The 18,268-nt window shown below is 45.5% G+C and overlaps 1 protein-coding gene across 2 annotated transcripts in view; it reads right to left on the bottom strand.

Moving 5' to 3' along the window:
* The window catches only part of RGS20 (regulator of G protein signaling 20), a 46,428-nt gene that overhangs the window by 9,658 nt on the left and 18,502 nt on the right, over positions 1-18,268 (bottom strand). The window contains exon 2 of one of the 2 annotated variants that reach the window (XM_083187098.1): positions 4,556-4,704. The exons of the other annotated variant lie outside the window; for it this stretch is intronic. Within the exon in view, the coding sequence (XP_083043224.1) occupies positions 4,556-4,704 (149 nt within the window). The remainder of the gene's footprint in view (positions 1-4,555; positions 4,705-18,268) is intronic. 2 annotated transcript variants of the gene reach the window in all.

Below are 18,268 nucleotides of genomic sequence, written 5' to 3'. Positions count from 1 at the left end.
CCTCGCGGGGCTCGCTACGCTCGCCACGCTTCGGGCTCGGTGGCTCGCTACGCTCGCCACAGGTTTATATCCAACTTCATGCCCACTTGGATAGTAGGGGTATGAAAAGGACCCCTTTTTCCCATTGAATTCCATGTTAAAATGGACTCAGTCCATTTTAACATTGAATCCTATGGAAAAATCGGGTCCATCGCATCGCATCGCATCGCATCGCATGCGATTTGGTCGGGTGCGATGCGATGCGATGGACCCGATTTCAAAATCGGCAGCCCAGTTACTACATAAGTACCGCAACAGGTATGTGGGGGTGGGGGGGGGGGGGGGGGGGGGCAATTCAGTGGGAAATATGTTTTATTGATTTCTTCTGCATGTAAGGGGATGTGTTTTGGTTACACATCCCTGGAATGTTACCAATGGGAATTGGCTGTGGTGCATGCGGGGGTGGGGGTGGGGAGGTCGTTCAGACGGGTGTCTCAGGCGATCAGTAAGCTGTGAGAAGAGTGCCTCCTGCTTTTGACTGCTACACATGTGCCACTGCGCATTGGTAGACACCTGGCTGATATATCTGCATGGGCAGTGGGTGCCGATCCTTTTTTGCATATATATATATATATGCTACCGCTGTAGGAACCTGCTGTGTGGTCCACGCTGTGCTTCACCCCACTATGGATGTACTGGTTGTCTAACTCCTGAAGAAGGTCCTGTTTGGACTGAAACGCTAACGTTGAGTATCAACTTTATTTCTGCTGCATAGGAAATTTATAAATACACAGCTGATTTTACTTGCATAATCAATACGTCTGGAGAGTGAGTCCTTTCTATCGTCTCTCTCTCTCTCTCTCTCTCTCTCTATATATATAGTGTAAAATGACCTTTTTTCTATAAACTGTGCAATACATTGGGTATGATGTATAATTAGATGGAAAATACATCCTTTTTCTGACAAATATATTAGAAGGAACCTTGTGTTTTATATGGATATAAAAAGTAAACAATAATATAATTACAATTCAGAAAGAGAATCCATAGCTCTAAAAAAATCTTTGTGTGGTAGTTAATAGTTAATACATGAAAGTTACAGAGCTCACGAACATATTTCACGACTTACTAAATATATTTATTAGGTACTCTGGGATTTCTGCAGAATTCTGAAATTAAATATTTATTCATGGGTGAGTGATATATAGGTCAGGAAGCTGTTGTACGGTATATATGCCAGAACATACATTATTTCTATGAAAGCATGTTAGTATATTTCTGTGTACCTTCTCAATATTTGTTATTTTACCCACCATAAAAAATTTGGGCTGGCAGAATAAATTCCTACTTATCCTGTTGTACTCTTATGAGTAGGGCCCTCCTTCCTCACGTACTCACCCTACCTCTTTACCTCACCTGTCCTCCTTTCCTGTTCTTCTCTTCCTCTGCTTCATCTTCAGTCTCCTCGACAATTTTGACACCTATTTCTGAACTGATGCTGATTTTATTTCTACCAGCTATACCCCTATTTATACTGTATTTTTCAACACACCCTGTACGTTACCTTGTCATTTGTTTTTTGTTTGCTATGTACGGCGCTGCGGACACTTTGCGGCGCCTTATAAATAAACGTACTACTACTACCACCGCAGTTTACTGACCATTGCCCACTCCTCCCTGACCATTTATAAAATATAAAAATATAAGTCTTAAGTCAGGATTCTCTAAAGTATGCTATTATTAACGCAAAGGACAGCTCTTGCATTAAGAGTTGTCCTTTGTGTTGTGGCCGGCGATGTTCAAGGTCCCTCCCTGGACCCTTACCAGGCCACTGCTGCTGCTCAACCAGGGCTCCATCTTCTCCTCCTCCCTGTACCCGGAAGAGGTGCAGGGAGGAGGAGGTCACTGGGCCAGGCAGCACAGCAGGAGGCTGCCCGGACACAGGTGAGAGTAGGCAGCGCGGATCACGCGTGGCAGCGGGGGGAATGCAAAGGGAAGCCCATAGGCTTCTATGGGGTTACGCCATCTAGAACTGGTGTAACCCCCCACAGCTAAGCCCCGGCGGTGGGGCTTTGCTGCATAGGAAAATGTTGTTATAACCCAGAGAACGGGGTTTTTACGACATTTTGTGTTTGGAGCATCTCGCCCATCATCATAAAAAAAGAACCACCTGGCCTCATCTGGCCATCGACCAACCAGGGCTCTCATGCAAATGAGCTTGCTATGCTGCCTCCCCAACAAGTGTCACCCACTAGGCACTTGCCTCACTTGCGTAGTGGAAAATCCACCACCAGGAGTTCTCCCACGATCCTGGAAGAGTAGACCAGCCTCACAGATCTGACTACTTCCCCAGTTAAGCGGGCAGAGTGTGGTTTTAAATAACAGATTTACGGTGAATCATGTGATCTAGACAAGCCGTCGTGCAACACTGAGCAGCAGGGAGTGGGGTCGCAATGCACCACAAATCTTCCAAAAGATGCAGATTTACGCAAACGCTGGTCAAATACTGGACAATTGTAATTCGAAACATCACCAAGTTAAAATTTGTAATTAAATTGTAGGTAGTTATGGGGTGTCTGAATCTGTATAGCCTAGTGCACAATGGGGTGTCTCTAATGCAGTAATAGGTAACAGGATTGTGACTACCTATAGAGTCATCCTAAGCTCTTTGGTTGCCGATAGCAAGGAATCAGCTTCTAGCTACCATTTATCAAGTAATTAATACAGCTCCCCCAGACCCAGAATATCAATGAGTGCCGTCGAGGGGGGGGGGGGGGGATATTTTTTCCCCAGGCCCAGGTCCTGCTCCCCCGTTGTAGGGAGCTGGGCAGTGGGAAGAGAGAGGGCAGGCTGTCAACCTGCTCAGTGCCGTGTGCTGGGCTGGGGAAAGAGACAGTTGCAGCTGTAGCCTGTCCTCTCTCCCTTTCGTTCAATTTTTTTCAGGGGGATGTGACCCCGCCCCCTCCCAGAAGTCCCGCCCCTGCCCTGAGGCCCTACCCATTGGTCAGTCCCCTCCATTTTACCAGGGCCTGGCCAACCATGTCAACCCCCTGATCAGAGGGAGAGAAGTTGGGTTGCAGTGATCATCTTTCCATATAAAAATAAATGGTCTGATTTTGTAGAGTGGTAAAGTTGCGCTTATTTGGCAGATTGGAAGCAGCTGAATGGGGAGCAGAAGCAGTAGTAAAGTACAATTCTAAAAGTGACAGATGTTTGTGTGACAGGTAGAAGAAAACAAACCATTAATAGGATAAGAAGCATTATTAAAGCTTTAAGGTTATATACAGTGTGAGGAATCCAAATATATAGCAGTCTATGTACTAAGCCTGGAGGAGGGATAAAGTAGAGAGAGATAAAGTAAAAGCCAACAATGTCTCAGCTGACATTATTTTCAGACACAGGACCAGATGTATCAAGCTTCATAAAGTGATAAAGTGGAGAGTGATAAACAACCAGCCAATCAGCTCCTACCTGCCATGTTACAGGCTGAGTTTGAAAAATGACAGGTAGGAGCTGATTGACTGGTTGTTTATAACTCTCCATGTCATCACTTTTTGAAGCTTGATACATCTGGCCCTTAGCCTGTAACATGGACGTTAGGAGCTGATTGGCTGGTACTTTATTCTTAGTACAAAGACCCCAAAGAGTCCTTATTATAAAATATTGCTTAGTGTGTAACGCAGATACAGCATTGGGGCTTTCTTTTTGTCAAAAAATTGCCTTGATTGTTGGGACAACTGAACAATTGGTCTGTGTATACCTAACTCATAATTTCCTTCCCTCCTGCATTCTGCAGTGGACTCCCTGACATAGCAGCAATCTCCCCCTCTCCCTCATTATTCTAGCAATCTCCCTCATGTCACCTAGCCCACATTACACTGTTACATCATAGCTACCTCCCCTCCTGCATTCTGCAGGAGACTCCCTGACATAGCAGCAATCTCCCTCTCTCCCTCATTATTCTATCAATCTCCCTCATGTCACCTAACCCACTTTACACTGTTACATCATAGTTATCTCCCCTCCTGCATTCTACACGAGACTCCCTGACACAGCAGCAATCTCCCCCTCTCCCTCATTATTCTAACAATCTCCCTCATGTCACTTAACCCACATTACACTGTTACATCATAGCTACCTCCCTTCCTGCATTCTGCAGGGGACTCCCTGAAATAGCAGCAATCTCCCTCTCTCCCTCATTATTCTAGCAATCTCCCTCATGTCACCTAGCCCACATTACACTGTTACATTTTTGGGGGTAAAAGGAATGAGAGACAGATACATTTATAGTACATTGAATCATCAGCACCATTTCCCAGCACTTTGTCAAGTATAGTATCTCTTACTAACTGCTTTGGGACTCATCTACATTTTAAAACATTCCTCTGTTCGCGAACACATCCCCTCGCATGCTACTGAGGGGATTCGGGCAGCGGTGGGTGGGTGGGGGCTTACTGTTTCGCTCGTCAATGAATATGTGCTACCTAGCGATTGGGTCTCAATCTCTCTTCCAGGCTTGATACATCTCTCCTATAGTGATAAAGACATTGTTATGTAAAGGGCACTATTTACATACCATGAGCAGCTGCAGCAACAGCACCAACAGAAGCAACAGGCATTCGATCCCCTATTCCCAACTCCCTGTTGCGCCTGAGAGGAGCTCACTGTCTCCTGGTGCACTGACATCTGCCGCTTGCGCATTTCCATCCGCTCTGATCCCATGGGCTGCAACCAAAACAAACAACTGTGTCAGACAAATCAACGAGAATAAATCCGTTTTGTCATGTAAATCGTCTCTAAGGACAAAGTTTGAGTTCCTCGGACTTATAAAAACGCTGTAATGTTCAGTATCCATAAGCGTATAACATCCAGCCTGAATCGCATTGTTATACTACGTGACAACGATTAACAGTCCTCCTCTGTAACCCTAATGCCTTCTAGCCCTTATTCTGGTTCACTCTTAGAGGCAAACTCCTGCTCAAATGGACAAAACCCTGTGCACTGCAGGTGGGGCAGATGTAACATGTGCAGAGAGAATTAGATTTGGGTGAGTTATACCCCTTTCCCACTGCAGGTCTTAAACGGTATATTGCCGTTTTTTTTCCCCTTTCTAAACGTTTAAGGCTGCAGTGGGAAAGCGCCAGAGTTGATTTACCGGTTAAAGTTAACCGGTATTTCAACACGTTTAAAAAGCAGAGTCCTACACGGCAAAATACAGTTTTTGAGGCAGTGGCAATGCCTATGAAACGGTATTTAGTAAAAAGAAAAAAAAAAGCGGCGTGGGCCCCCCCCCCACTGCCGTAACCAGCACCAGGCTGAAGAGCCGGGGCTGGCATTAAAAAATCAGGAAACCCGACAAATAGGGCTTCGCTGATTTTTTAAAACTAGCCCCAGGCTCAAGGGCCGGGGCTGGTTCCCAAAATACGGGGGACAAAATGAGTAGGGGTCCCCCGTATTTTAAGAACCAGCACCAGGCACAACCAGCCAGCAGGGTAATGCCACAGCCGGGGGACACTTATTATATAAGGTCCCGCGGCCAAAGCATTAACCCTAACGACCAGTCAGCCTGGCCAGGGGTCCTGGGGGAGTGGGGACCCCCCCAATAAAGGCCCCCCCCCCTCCAGAACTTACCTGACCAGGCTGAAGCCTGGTGCTGTCCCCGGTGGCCCTGTGCGGTGGCCACCGGGCTGATCATTGTGTAAAAAAATGGATGAAAATTTTTTTTACACAATGCCGGGGAGGCCTGCTGGGACTCATAGTTCCACAGTTTAAAACAATAGGTTTTTCATCTATTTTTTTACACAATGATCAGCCCGGTGGCCACCGCACAGGGCCACCGGGGACAGCACCAGGCTTCAGCCTGGTCAGGTATGTCCTGGAGGGGGAGACCCCTTTATTGGGGGGGTCCCCACTTCCCCAGGGCCCATGGCCAGGCTGACTGGTCGGTAGGGTTAATGCTTTGGCCGGGGGGACTTGTATAAAAAGTCTCCCCCGGCTGTGGCATTATCCTGCTGGCTGGTTTGGCCTGGGGCTGGTTCTTAAAATACGGGGGACCCATACTAATTTTGTCCCCCGTATTTTGGGAACCAGCCCCGGACCTGGAGCCTGGGGCTGGTTGTTAAATATCGGGGAACCCCTATTTGTCGGGTTCCCTGATTTTTAATTACCGGCCCGGCTCTTTCAGCCTGGTGCTGGTTACAGCTATGGGGGGGACCCCATGCTGTTTTTTTATTTAATCCCCCCTCCCTCATATTTTTTATGGGTTAAACGGGTTTTTAAATTGCAGTTTGAATGTGCCAAAAACGTCTTTTAAACGGTAATTTACCGTTTAAAAGCTGCAGTGGGAAATGGTCTTTATGGCTCTTGCCATTTAAAAACCCGTTTAAAAAAAACGGGTAATGACCTGTTTCAGCAGTGGGAAAGCAGCATAATTTTGTTTCTGTGCAGGGTAAATACTGACTGATTTATTTTTACACTGCAATATACTGTAGATCTCACTTTGACGTAAAACCCCAGCCAAATCTAATTCTCTCTGCACAAGTTACATCTGCCCCACCTGCAGTGCACATGGTTTTGTCCATTTGAGAAGGAATTTGCCTTCGCGAGTGAACCAGAATATTATATGCAGCACTGTCAATATTGTTAGCGATATCTTCCGCAGGGAATTGTGTCCTACGTCTGACCATCCTGCATTACCCAATATATAACCAGCTTTTTAATGTCATCAAGTTCTCTGATGTCAGTTATTCGCTTTACTACACTATCAAAAAAGAATAGTGTTCCCCTGGTGGCACTACAGTCCTTGGAGAGATCTTTGAATCTAGCTAACTGTTTATGAGCTACAGTATACTTGGTCCAGGGCCAGCTCGCTCTGTACCTCACAGATCTCCAGCTGAGTATGGCTGGAGAAAGCAGGTCTGGAAAAGAGCAAACACCCATAAAGACCACAATGTACTCAGGGGTTCATGTAACAGAGGCAAAACGCAATGGGGTGCTTCAGACCTGGGCATTCCCCTAGGAACGCAGGCGTGTTGATCACTGCGTGGGGCGGGCATCTGACATCACATGAAATCACCGGTACTAAAAGTCATTCTAGACTGACTTTTATTTGCGAACGTGCTTTCCTGTACACTGCACGCTCTCCTGTACACTGCTCGCTCTCCTGTACACTGCTCGCTCTCCTGTACACTGCTCGCTTTCCTGTACACTGCACGCTTTCCTGTACACTGCTCGCTCTCCTGTACACTGCTCGCTCTCCTGTACACTGCTCGCTCTCCTGTACACTGCACGCTCTCCTGTACACTGCACGCTCTCCTGTACACTGCTCGCTCTCCTGTACACTGCACGCTCTCCTGTACACTGCTCGCTCTCCTGTACACTGCTCGCTCTCCTGTACACTGCTCGCTCTCCTGTACACTGCATGCTTTCCTGTACACTGCACGCTCTCCTGTACACTGCTCGCTCTCCTGTACACTGCTCGCTCTCTTGTACACTGCTCGCTCTCCTGTACACTGCACGCTCTCCTGTACACTGCTCGCTCTCCTGTACACTGCCCGCTCTCCTGTACACTGGCAGCTCTCCTGTACACTGCACGCTCTCCTGTACACTGCACGTTCTCCTGTACACTGCTCGCTCTCCTGTACACTGCTCGCTTTCCTGTTCACTGCACGCTTTCCTGTACACTGCACGCTCTCCTGTACACTGCACGCTCTCCTGTACACTGCTCGCTCTCCTGTACACTGCTCGCTCTCCTGTACACTGCTCGCTCTCCTGTACACTGCTCGCTTTCCTGTACACTGCACGCTTTCCTGTACACTGCCCGCTCTCCTGTACACTGCCCGCTCTCCTGTACACTGGCAGCTCTCAAGTACACTGCACGCTCTCCTGTACACTGCTCACTCTCCTGTACACTGCTCGCTCTCCTGTACACTGCACGCTCTCCTGTACACTGCACGCTCTCCTGTACACTGCACGCTCTCCTGTACACTGCAAGCTATCCTGTACACTGCAAGCTTTCCTGTACACTGCCCGCTCTCCTGTACACTGCACGCTCTCCTGTACACTGCACGCTCTCCTGTACACTGCACGCTCTCCTGTACACTGCAAGCTTTCCTGTACACTGCTCGCTCTCCTGTACACTGCACGCTCTCCTGTACACTGCACGCTCTCTTGTACACTGCACGCTCTCTTGTACACTGCACGCTCTCCTGTACACTGCACGCTCTCCTGTACACTGCACGCTCTCCTGTACACTGCATACTCTCCTGTACACTGCACGCTCTCCTGTACACTGCACTCTTTCCTGTACACTGCATGCTCTCCTGTACACTGCACGCTCTCTTGTACACTGCACGCTCTCCTGTACACTGCATACTCTCCTGTACACTGCACGCTCTCCTGTACACTGCACTCTTCCTGTACACTGCATGCTCTCCTGTACACTGCATGCTCTCCTGTACACTGCATGCTCTCCTGTACACTGCACACTCTCCTATACACTGCACACTTTCCTGTACACTGCACGCTTTCCTGTACACTGCACGCTCTACTGTACACTGCATGCTCTCCTGTACACTGCACGCTTTCCTGTACACTGCACACTTTCCTGTACACTGCACGCTTTCCTGTACACTGCACGCTCTACTGAACACTGCAGGCTCTCCTGTACACTGCACGCTTTCCTGTACACTGACCCTGGTTGCTTCTGTTACTACTTTAAGCCCCATGCACACAGGGTGATTTCTTCTAGCTTAAAATGCTGAGTGATGCAGGCTCACAAAATTACCGTTGTGCTTCCCAGCAGCTATTTCGCCCATGCACACGTTTGGGTGATCTGTGCTAACCAGTGTTCCAGTTAGCACAGGCAGGCCATTGGAGCAAATATTAACTAAGGCCCTTATTCAGATCTGATTGCAGTACAAATTTGTTCTCAAAATGGGCAAAACCATGTGCACTGCAGGTGGGGCAGATGTAAATCTCTAACCGCTGCTGTCAAAAAAGACAAATGTCTGCAAATGCTTTTCTTTACTTATTTAGCCATATGTCTTTGTCTTTGCCCATTACTGTACACAGGGGTTCTCAAACTCGGTCCTCACACAGCTAACGTTTTCCAGGTCACCCGGCAGGTGCATAGGTGCACTCATTACTCAGTGACACATTTAAAAGAGCCACAGGTGGAGCTAATTATTTCACTTGTGATTCTTAGCGGGATGTACTAAAGGGAAAATGCGGTATAACGGGGGTTTTACCGCATTTTCCTATGTACCATTACCCATCCACCCTGTCTCTGCCGGGCAGGGTATCGCCACCTCTGGCGCTGCCCGCCGTCCGCGCGACCCCCCCTCCCATCCTCCATCGATCTCCCCCAGCAGGTGTCACAGCCGGGAGGACATCCGGCTGCAGGGGGGAGGAGGAGACGCAGGGGGACACTGACAGCCGCCGGGATGTGACGTAGACCCCCCGCAGCCCACATTACAAGTATCGCGGGGGTCTCCGTCTCCGCAACCCGATGCTAGCCGCATATGTTAGTACATATGCGGTAGCATCGTGGCGGCTGGGCGGCGATTTATATTAATACATCCCGCCCTCTGTGAGGTGACCTGCAAAAGAAGGACTGTATGGGGTCCTGAGGACTGAGATTGAGATCCTGTGGCTGTGTACATCATGAAGTGCAGCTTGAGCATTGATATAGCGCCTATGTTTATCTGACTAATTACCTAACTGCAAAGGATTTAATAAGGATTTAATAAGAAAATGAAAAGGTATTGACTATATAATTACAGCAGAAGTAATAAGAAAAGCATTGCTTTCCAGTGACCGGGATAAATAGTGTTTTCTTTTTATATTTAACCAGCTACATATATGATAATTTCTTCAGTTATTAGTTACACATTTTATCCAGTAGTCTTAGCAATAGTTTGCATTTGTGTTCCCATTTTACAAATTATTCATGAATTCATATAATATCGAATATTTTGTCCTATCTTGGGATTTACTTGCACTTTGCTATTGTTTTTAAACTGTGATGATGCCTTTGTCACCTTTGTCAATGATTGGGTATTTATTGTATTTGTTGTAATAAATCCAAAAAGCAGAAAAAAAACAGTCTGGGAATTTTTTTGTTTTGTTTTTGTACAAAGCATTAAAGTAAAAATGAAAAAAAAAAAATGTTTCCCTGCTTTCGGTTGAAGAGTTTATTATCATATCATTCATTCAGCCTCTATATTAAATGTCATTATCATTATTTCAACAAAATCAAGATTATAGTTGGTAGTGGAATTTTGCACAACGCCCCATTGAGGGGTTGTGTCATGCTCCACCCACAGGGCGTGTCTCATTCCATATATGGAGAGATTGTGAAAAGAGATTGTGAACATGGCACCTAGAAGTGTGTGTACCACTGCATCTGAGAGGTATCTTTTAAAATGACTTCTATCCAAATGTAGATAAGCCCCAGAGCAGTTAGTTAGAGCTACTATACTTGGTAAAGTGCTGGGAAATGGTGCTGATGATTCAATGTAAATGTATCTATCTCATTCATTCCCCCCCCCCCCCCCAAAAAAAAAAATGTAACAGTGTAATGTGGGCTAGGTGACATGAGGGAGATTGCTAGACTAATGAGGGAGAGAGGGAGATTGCTGATATTTTAGGGAGTATCCTGCAAAATGCAGGAAGGTAGGCAGCTATGCTGTACACAGGAGGTGTTCAATGTACTTTTCACCTGATTCAGACCTGATTGCTGCTGTGCAAATTTGTACTGGCTATGATATGTACCCCTGCGCAGTCAGACGATAATCAACCAGCTTGCGAATAAGCACAACAGTGATCAGGTGTGAATAAGCCCCTATAACCACTACATTGCAATCACAGGTTGTGTTCAGCGCTATTTATTAACAACAGAAGCCCTTTGGAAAATTGTACCCTCAGAGACTACCCAGTTCCTGTCTTGTTTTGCAGTTATTCCCCAATGAGCATTGTTTTCTTTTCCACTGCTCACATATGGCTTGTATTTCTGCTGAGCAACAGTACAGCCTGTGTTACCATTTGCTTTAAAGAGTAATCATTTACTATTTCAAGGATATACAGAACTTGAACCCTCATTTAAATAATAAATAATACAAAAAATATATATACATATATACACAGTATTCATTTGTAGATCATAGATGTAAATACAGTAGTTCTGTTGGCAGATATCAAAACAATTATTCCTTATTTTCAATAGTTTCAATCAGATACTCCAGTATTTTATAATTTGCAAGCAGTGAGTGACACAACATCAGAGTAAGGATGCCAGGAAAGGAACACCCTAAGACATGCTGTTGGGTCGGTGCACCCAGAGGGAAAAAGTGTGTGTGTGTGTGGGTGGGGGTGGGGGGGGGGGGGTTGGAACTGAGTTCTGAGTTCCACCACCTGCAATGGTGAGATGGAACTAGTTCGACCTCCACATTGGCCCTTCACAGTAATTTTAACAGAAAAGCATTATATTACCCACAGGCATAGATCTCACTTCTAAGCTGCATTACTTTTACAGTATACAGATACCACACATTGGCCCTTATTCAGATTGCGTCGGACGGCTGCGTGTTCGGTCGGATGGCCGATGTATTGTGTTTGCAGAGGCGCATCTGCGCATGTGCGAACGTCGCGCACGTCCGAATACGGCGTGAATTCCATAACAACCAGTTGGATCAATCCGAGCAGGGGGCTGGGTGAGGCACTCACTGCAGCAGCCACAGCTTTTTCTCACGCAACTTGTGTTGTACTGTATGTGTCTAAACTAATTCCCAATGTGGTTAATGCTGCAACCTCGGGTCCCTGGCACAATGTGAGCAGCTCTTTGCTTTATCAGTGATGCGTATAAAACATAAAATGGAAAGAAAAGTACTTTATCATACCTCCCATCTTTTGGGCTGTGGGGCTCAGGACTCCCCCAAAAAAGGGGTGGGGACTCTGGGAATGGGGTTCAGGCTTTGTGGGAATGGTCGTGATAATCACCTATATTACATATAATAAATATATATCTATCATACTTGCCTACTTTTGAAAACTAGTTTTAGGGAGATTATAGTTGGTAATAGAATTTTGCACAGCACCCCATTGAGGGAGCATGTCATGCTCCACCCAAAGGGCGTGTCTAGTTCAATATATGGAGAGATTGTGTAAAGAGATTGTGAACATGGCACCTAGAAGCGTGGGTGTGTACTGCTAAATCTGAGGGGAATCTTTAAAATTACTTAGATCCAAATGTAGATAAGCCCCAAAGCAGTTAGTAAGAGCTACTATACTTGGTAAAGTGCTGGGGAATGGTGCTGATGATTTAATGTAACTGTATCTATCTCTCATTCCTTTTTTCTCCAAAAATGTAACAGTGTAATGTGGGCTAGGTGACATGAGGGAGATTGCTAGACTAATGAGGGAGAGAGGGAGATTGCTGCTATTTCAGGTAGTCTCCTGCAGAATGCAGGAGGGTAGGTACCTATGACAAACACAGAGGCAATAGCAAGGTAGCAGACTAGCATTCGAAGCATTTGCTTCGAGAGGGCTTACTAGTATATTTATATATATATATCATTAGGTTCTATTCCCTGTCCTGCTTAGAACACTAACTTTAATCTAGAACAAACAAAGAATTTAAGTAGAGAGCGCTCAAAAGGATATAAAATCACTTATTTATAAGACATAAATGAAAAATCAAACACATACACATAACTAGCCACTCCCACTATCCTTAATACTGCCAATTGCGCAATAGCTGCACACTAAAAATATAAATCAATCAAAAACTGTTTGTACTACTGTTTCCAAATATTGATTTATTCCATTTTTAGTGTTCTCTTCTTTTCCCTTTCTAACCCCCCCCCCCGCCCATATTTCTTCTACTGCTTGTATTTTTTCCTAGCCCTCATTTTACTCCTCCTCCTTCTCCGTGTACTCCTGTCTTGCTTCATTTCCCTTAGATCACAATTGCAACATTTAGGTCTCTCATTAAACTTGTATTACTTCTTAAGGCTTTATGTTCCAAATTTAGGCCCTTATTCTGGTTGGTGCGGATATTCCCGCATTCTTACGGAGCGGTCCGCACGCCACGGTGTTTTGCCGCATGCGGCCATCGTCCGTAGAAACGCCCACGGGTCCTCCGCATTCGGACAGACTCACTCTTTAAGAACAGGGCGTGTTTACGGACGACATACAAACCATGCGTGTGCGGGAGAAACACTCCGATTCTGCACGGTATTACAGAGTATTACAGAGTATGCTCGGAAATACCGCATCCGAACGGGAGCCAAGCGGTGCTACCGCCCGTAAGCGGAGTATTTACGCCAAACAACCCACTATGAAGTATCTTCTGCAATACATCACATGACCCACTTATTATACATGTCTAATACACATGTGTATTGATAGTATTAATATTCAGTCATGTCCATTGTTAGCAGTTTTTAAGTGTGGGACAAGTACAGCATATGTGGGGGATTACTAAGGTTTCCTTGAAGCAGCAATGGTTTCAATTAAAGCACTGACAAGCGGCCTATTAGTGAGTAATGAGTAAAGGAGTAGATTCTATTGGGTTCAGGTGTTAATGGTTGTAGTCATTAGGCGTACGTTCGCCTACCGCATGAACGAGTGGTGTCCGCAAAGCAATAGTACACTTGTGGACACCGCACATTTCTGCCCTTTTTGATCGCGTGCATTCGGAGTGGTTTCCGAATGTACGCCCCCCAACATAAGTGTACTCCCCCGTGTCCGCCCATGTTTCCGCCCCGTTTTGCCCACTTTGAAACTACGCCCATGTGTCATTCCGCATGACGCCCATAATACGCCCCTATTTCCCGACTGATAGCGGTGAACAGTTTTGGACGGGATTTGCCCGAACTGGTACCGAGTCAAGGCGTGGCACATGCGCGTAGCGTTCTCCACGCATGCGCAGACGCCGTAAAGACGCGATCCGTAAGTACGCGGTAAAGTCCGCGTCAATCAGAATAAGGGCCAGTCTGACTCTCATTGGATATGTGTTGCTTTATCCTTTGTTCGTTTTATTCCTTTCCTCCATCACTCTTTTTTCGGTCTGTATCCTTCCCCCCCGTCTTATATTATTATTTATTTAATAATCTTTGTTTAACTCTTTGCGTTCCAAGTGAATTTGTCAAAATAGGTGTGAAAATTGCCATGCAAACATTTTTATTCCTTTATAATGACCTGTAATGTTTATCTTAAAAGAGTTTTATTATTTTAATTTATATAACAAATGTGAGCGGCGCTGGCATTTTTAGCGGATATTTTGAACATCTCCCACAGAGATATTGGCACTCAAACGGTTAAAAAAAATGCAAGAAAGGGTGTGCCAGCGCTGGCTGTAAGTAGTACATTTTAGATGGTTCTCATAGTTAAAAATAATTTATTAACTCTAATAATATAAAATGGAAAAAAACAATATAATATAACTAAGACAATGCAAACACAATCTATATTGTGTTTGCATTGTCTTAGTTATATTGTTTTTTCCATTTTATATTATTAGAGTTAATCAATTATTTTTATCTATGAGAACCGTCTAAAATTTACTACTTACAGCCAGCGCTGGCACACCCTCTCTTGTTTATTGTCTTTTGGGGACCGACCAGCCCCTGCCAGCCGCTGATAACTGCGCACCACACAATTTCTGTTTGTTTAAAAAAAATGCAACCCTAGTGCTTCACAATGGTTTCTGCTAAATCCACACAACCAGTCCTGGATTCTAGGTGCAACAGTAAAATGCTGTGTTAATATAAAGCAGGTCCAAATTTGTGCATATAAAGCATATTTATGTCTACGTAGGTTTATATAGAGAGGACACGATTATTTGCCCTGTCTTTAATACTGAGGAATTAAACTGGTTTCAATCCCCCATTACAAGCAGATTATAGAACGCTGCTTTAAACTTCTAGATATTGCTGCTGCACAGATCGGGGATAAAAGTTATTTCTATGGACAAAAGCAGCTTAATGTTGTTTGATTTAATCAGTTATAATATTTATTCCTTCCACTCAGTACCATTCAATGCAGGATCAAAGGCACAGAGGACACAATATTTAGTATACGACAATAAAATAGATGTTTTAAAAAATTGAGTTACGAGCAAGGCGTTGTGGGCCCCATAGCGACATTTTGGAGGGGCCCCAATGCTTCTAGAGAGACAATTTTCTGCAGCAGTTGTTCATTTTACAACCCATAATAGTGCCCTCGTTTATTTTATGAACCCTACTAATGACCTAGTTCACGTTATATCATAACAGCACTGACTAAAGTAGTAAATGATCTGTCCACTGCTAAATCTAAAGGCCATTTTTCACTTCTCATACAAACACTAAAATCCCTAGATCTTCAGAACACAGCCCTTTCTTGGTTCTCTTCCTAGAGTACCTATTTAATCGATCTTTCAGTGTTCGCTTCTCTGACTCTACCTCCTCCTCACTATCTGTCAGTTGGAGTACCTCATGGCCAGAGGCGTAACGAGGGTGGAGCCGGCGGAGCGTCAGCTCCGGGCGCAGAAGATTAGCAGGGCGCCCGACACCACACTCCCTGCCCGCCGGTCCACCCTCTGGATGCCGCCCGTTGATGGCAGAGGGGAAGAGTAGGCGGGGGTTATGGGTGGAAAAGAGAGGATATGCTTTTCAAGCTGCCGGTGCTGCTGTGCTGTCATATAGATATACTGACAGGCGCAGGTCCTAATGATGAAAAGTGATTTTCCCCAGTACTCCAATAATGATCATCTGTGGCAATGGCATCCTCCAGGGCACTCTAAAAATGTAAGTGTCTGTGTTTCTGTTGTGTGTTTTAATATGTACTGTGGGGGGTGATTCAGGACTGCTTGCTAAGCAGCGTTCCTTCCCTGCTTATTGGTCAGCTTAACGCCTTCCCACCAGGCAAATGAACCTCCACTTCCTGCCACCCCATATATCCCCGCAGAAGCATAAGATTGGATGTGTATGCTGACACATCCATTTGTATGCGAGTGTATGGAGGAAAAATCATTTGATGGTTGCCGACCATCGAATGATTTTTTCCCGCATACGAAAAAAAAAGTCAGTCTATACTGACTTTTATTTGGCTCGGAAATGCCAGAGAACATGGTGGGTGGTGACTTCATGTGGCGTCAGCCGCCTGCCCGCCCCATGAAGGCTTCCCCACACCTGTGTGCGGATGGGGACACCCAGCGTTTTTCTGGGCACGCCCAGGAAAGGCTCAGTGTCCCTATGCACCATCCTCCTGCTCGCCCTGATGCCTGCGATCGCCTCAGCGACTGTGATAGCGCACAGGGGGGCTACATATCGCATCATCGCGCAGGCTGATACGCAGTCCCCAAAACATCGGAATGGGTCTGAATTCAGATAACACAGAATGAAGCTGAATCACCCTCAGTATGCCCCCTGGCAACGAGCAAGGAACCCCTAGCAACAAGCATGGAACCCCTGGCAACCATCATGTAGGCAAGCAGAGTAATGTGTATTACACAGTTTGTGGGGCATAATGTGTAAGGAGCATTATGATAACAGGGAAAAATGACAGGGGGGGGCGCCGAAACATACCGTTGCTCCGGGCACCATGTCACCTAGCTACTGCTCTGCTCATGGCTCGGTCTTCGGTTCTCTGCTTTTGGCAATCTATACCTCCTCAATTGCGAAACTAATCAATCTTTTGGATTTCAGTATCATCTTACGCTGATGATACTCAAATCTATCTATCATCCCCGGTATTGTCACCACCAGTATTGCTCCGTGTCCCTCAATGCCATGTTGTTTGTCATATTTCGCAGTCCTTTTAAACTTCAATAATAAAAGGTATATTTTATGATTCTCTTTTTTTGCTAACTGGTGCACCACTATAGACAAACCTTTCCTCTCCTCAACACCCTAACTGGTACCCTGCATTTGGCTGCATACTTTTGGATACTTTATCAGAGATGTGACAATGAAACTGCAGCATACCCTCCAACATGACCCATCCCATTAGGTACAAAATGCTCTGTTCCTGGACTTCCCTGCCAGTGACAGTTACAGATGTGAGCCTACAGCACAGTCCAATATTCAAAGAGGGGGGGTCACATCAACTCTCAGTTATGTTTGGGATGGCAGCTGGTGTGGCTCCCCTTTTTGAATATTGGACTGTGCTGCAGGCTCACATCTGTAACTGCCACTGGCAGGGAAGTCCAGGAACAGAGCATTTTGTACCTAATGGAATGGGTCATGTTGGAGGGTATGCTGCAGCTTTGCAGAGTTGTATGTAAACCTAAATACTGCATGCATGTTTTCCAATGCGTTTAGCATCAAGTATATGATGCGTATCAAAGCGAGCGCACCAGGGCCTGATTAAAGGTTCCAGGTTCCCTAGGCTAATACACATGTAGCTCCCCTTGTAAGGCTGCTAAAGATGGGCGCTCAGGGGCTCGCCAGTCATACTGACCATTTGCATATACCAAAGGTTATACAGCTGGCATGTAGGATCTAATGCTTGTGGTGTGTGAAGGAGACTTTGGCTGTAGGCTGCCCAGCTGGAGCTGTAGCACAATGTACATAAAGTAATGGTTCTATTGGTAAGTTACATTGGCACAGCCATCTGGCAGTCAACTTAAGAACTTTACCCGCCATAGTATATCGGGACTGGTGATAGCTACCAAGCATGGAATAAATTAGATTCATTGATTCATCATCTGTAACCTGCAAGGCCCCGCCCCCCAGTCCGCGCGCACTAGGCTGCAGCCTGATCAGCCTATTGGTTAATCAGGCACTGAGGTGCATGAACAAGAGCAGCCCGCTTATAACCCTGCTTATGTAAAAAACGCTCATGTTAAGTTACAGGTTCGGCTTTAAATGCTCAGTAAAAGCAATTGGCTATAAAAGCACAGCGCTACAGCATTAAAAATGCATTTACGCTCTGGTGTGAGGGTTTCCATAGCTGCAAACGCTGTAGATGACCTATGTTATAACACCATAACTGCGCAACAATGATTACTCATTACATATTTATTACAGGGACATTACATTATAGTTCTTCCAAAACGTGGAAATCTGTGTTACCAAAGTTTGGTGCTTATACAACATGGCCCTTGTTCTGGTTCATTTGCAAAGGCAAATTCCTTCTTAAATGGACAAAACCATGTGCACTGCAGGTGGGGCAGATGTAACATGTGCAGAGAGAGAGTTAGATTGGGTGAGTTATTTTGTTTCTGTGCAGGGAAAATACTATCTTCTATTTTTACACTGCAATATAGATCTCACTTTGACGTAAAACCTCACCCAAATCTAACTCT

The sequence above is a fragment of the Crinia signifera genome, chromosome 5, assembly GCF_055691185.1.
Source record: "Crinia signifera chromosome 5, ASM5569118v1, whole genome shotgun sequence".
Lineage (NCBI taxonomy): Eukaryota > Metazoa > Chordata > Amphibia > Anura > Myobatrachidae > Crinia > Crinia signifera.
Note: the sequence above shows the minus strand (reverse complement) of the source record. Positions and strands in the feature narration are given on the sequence as shown.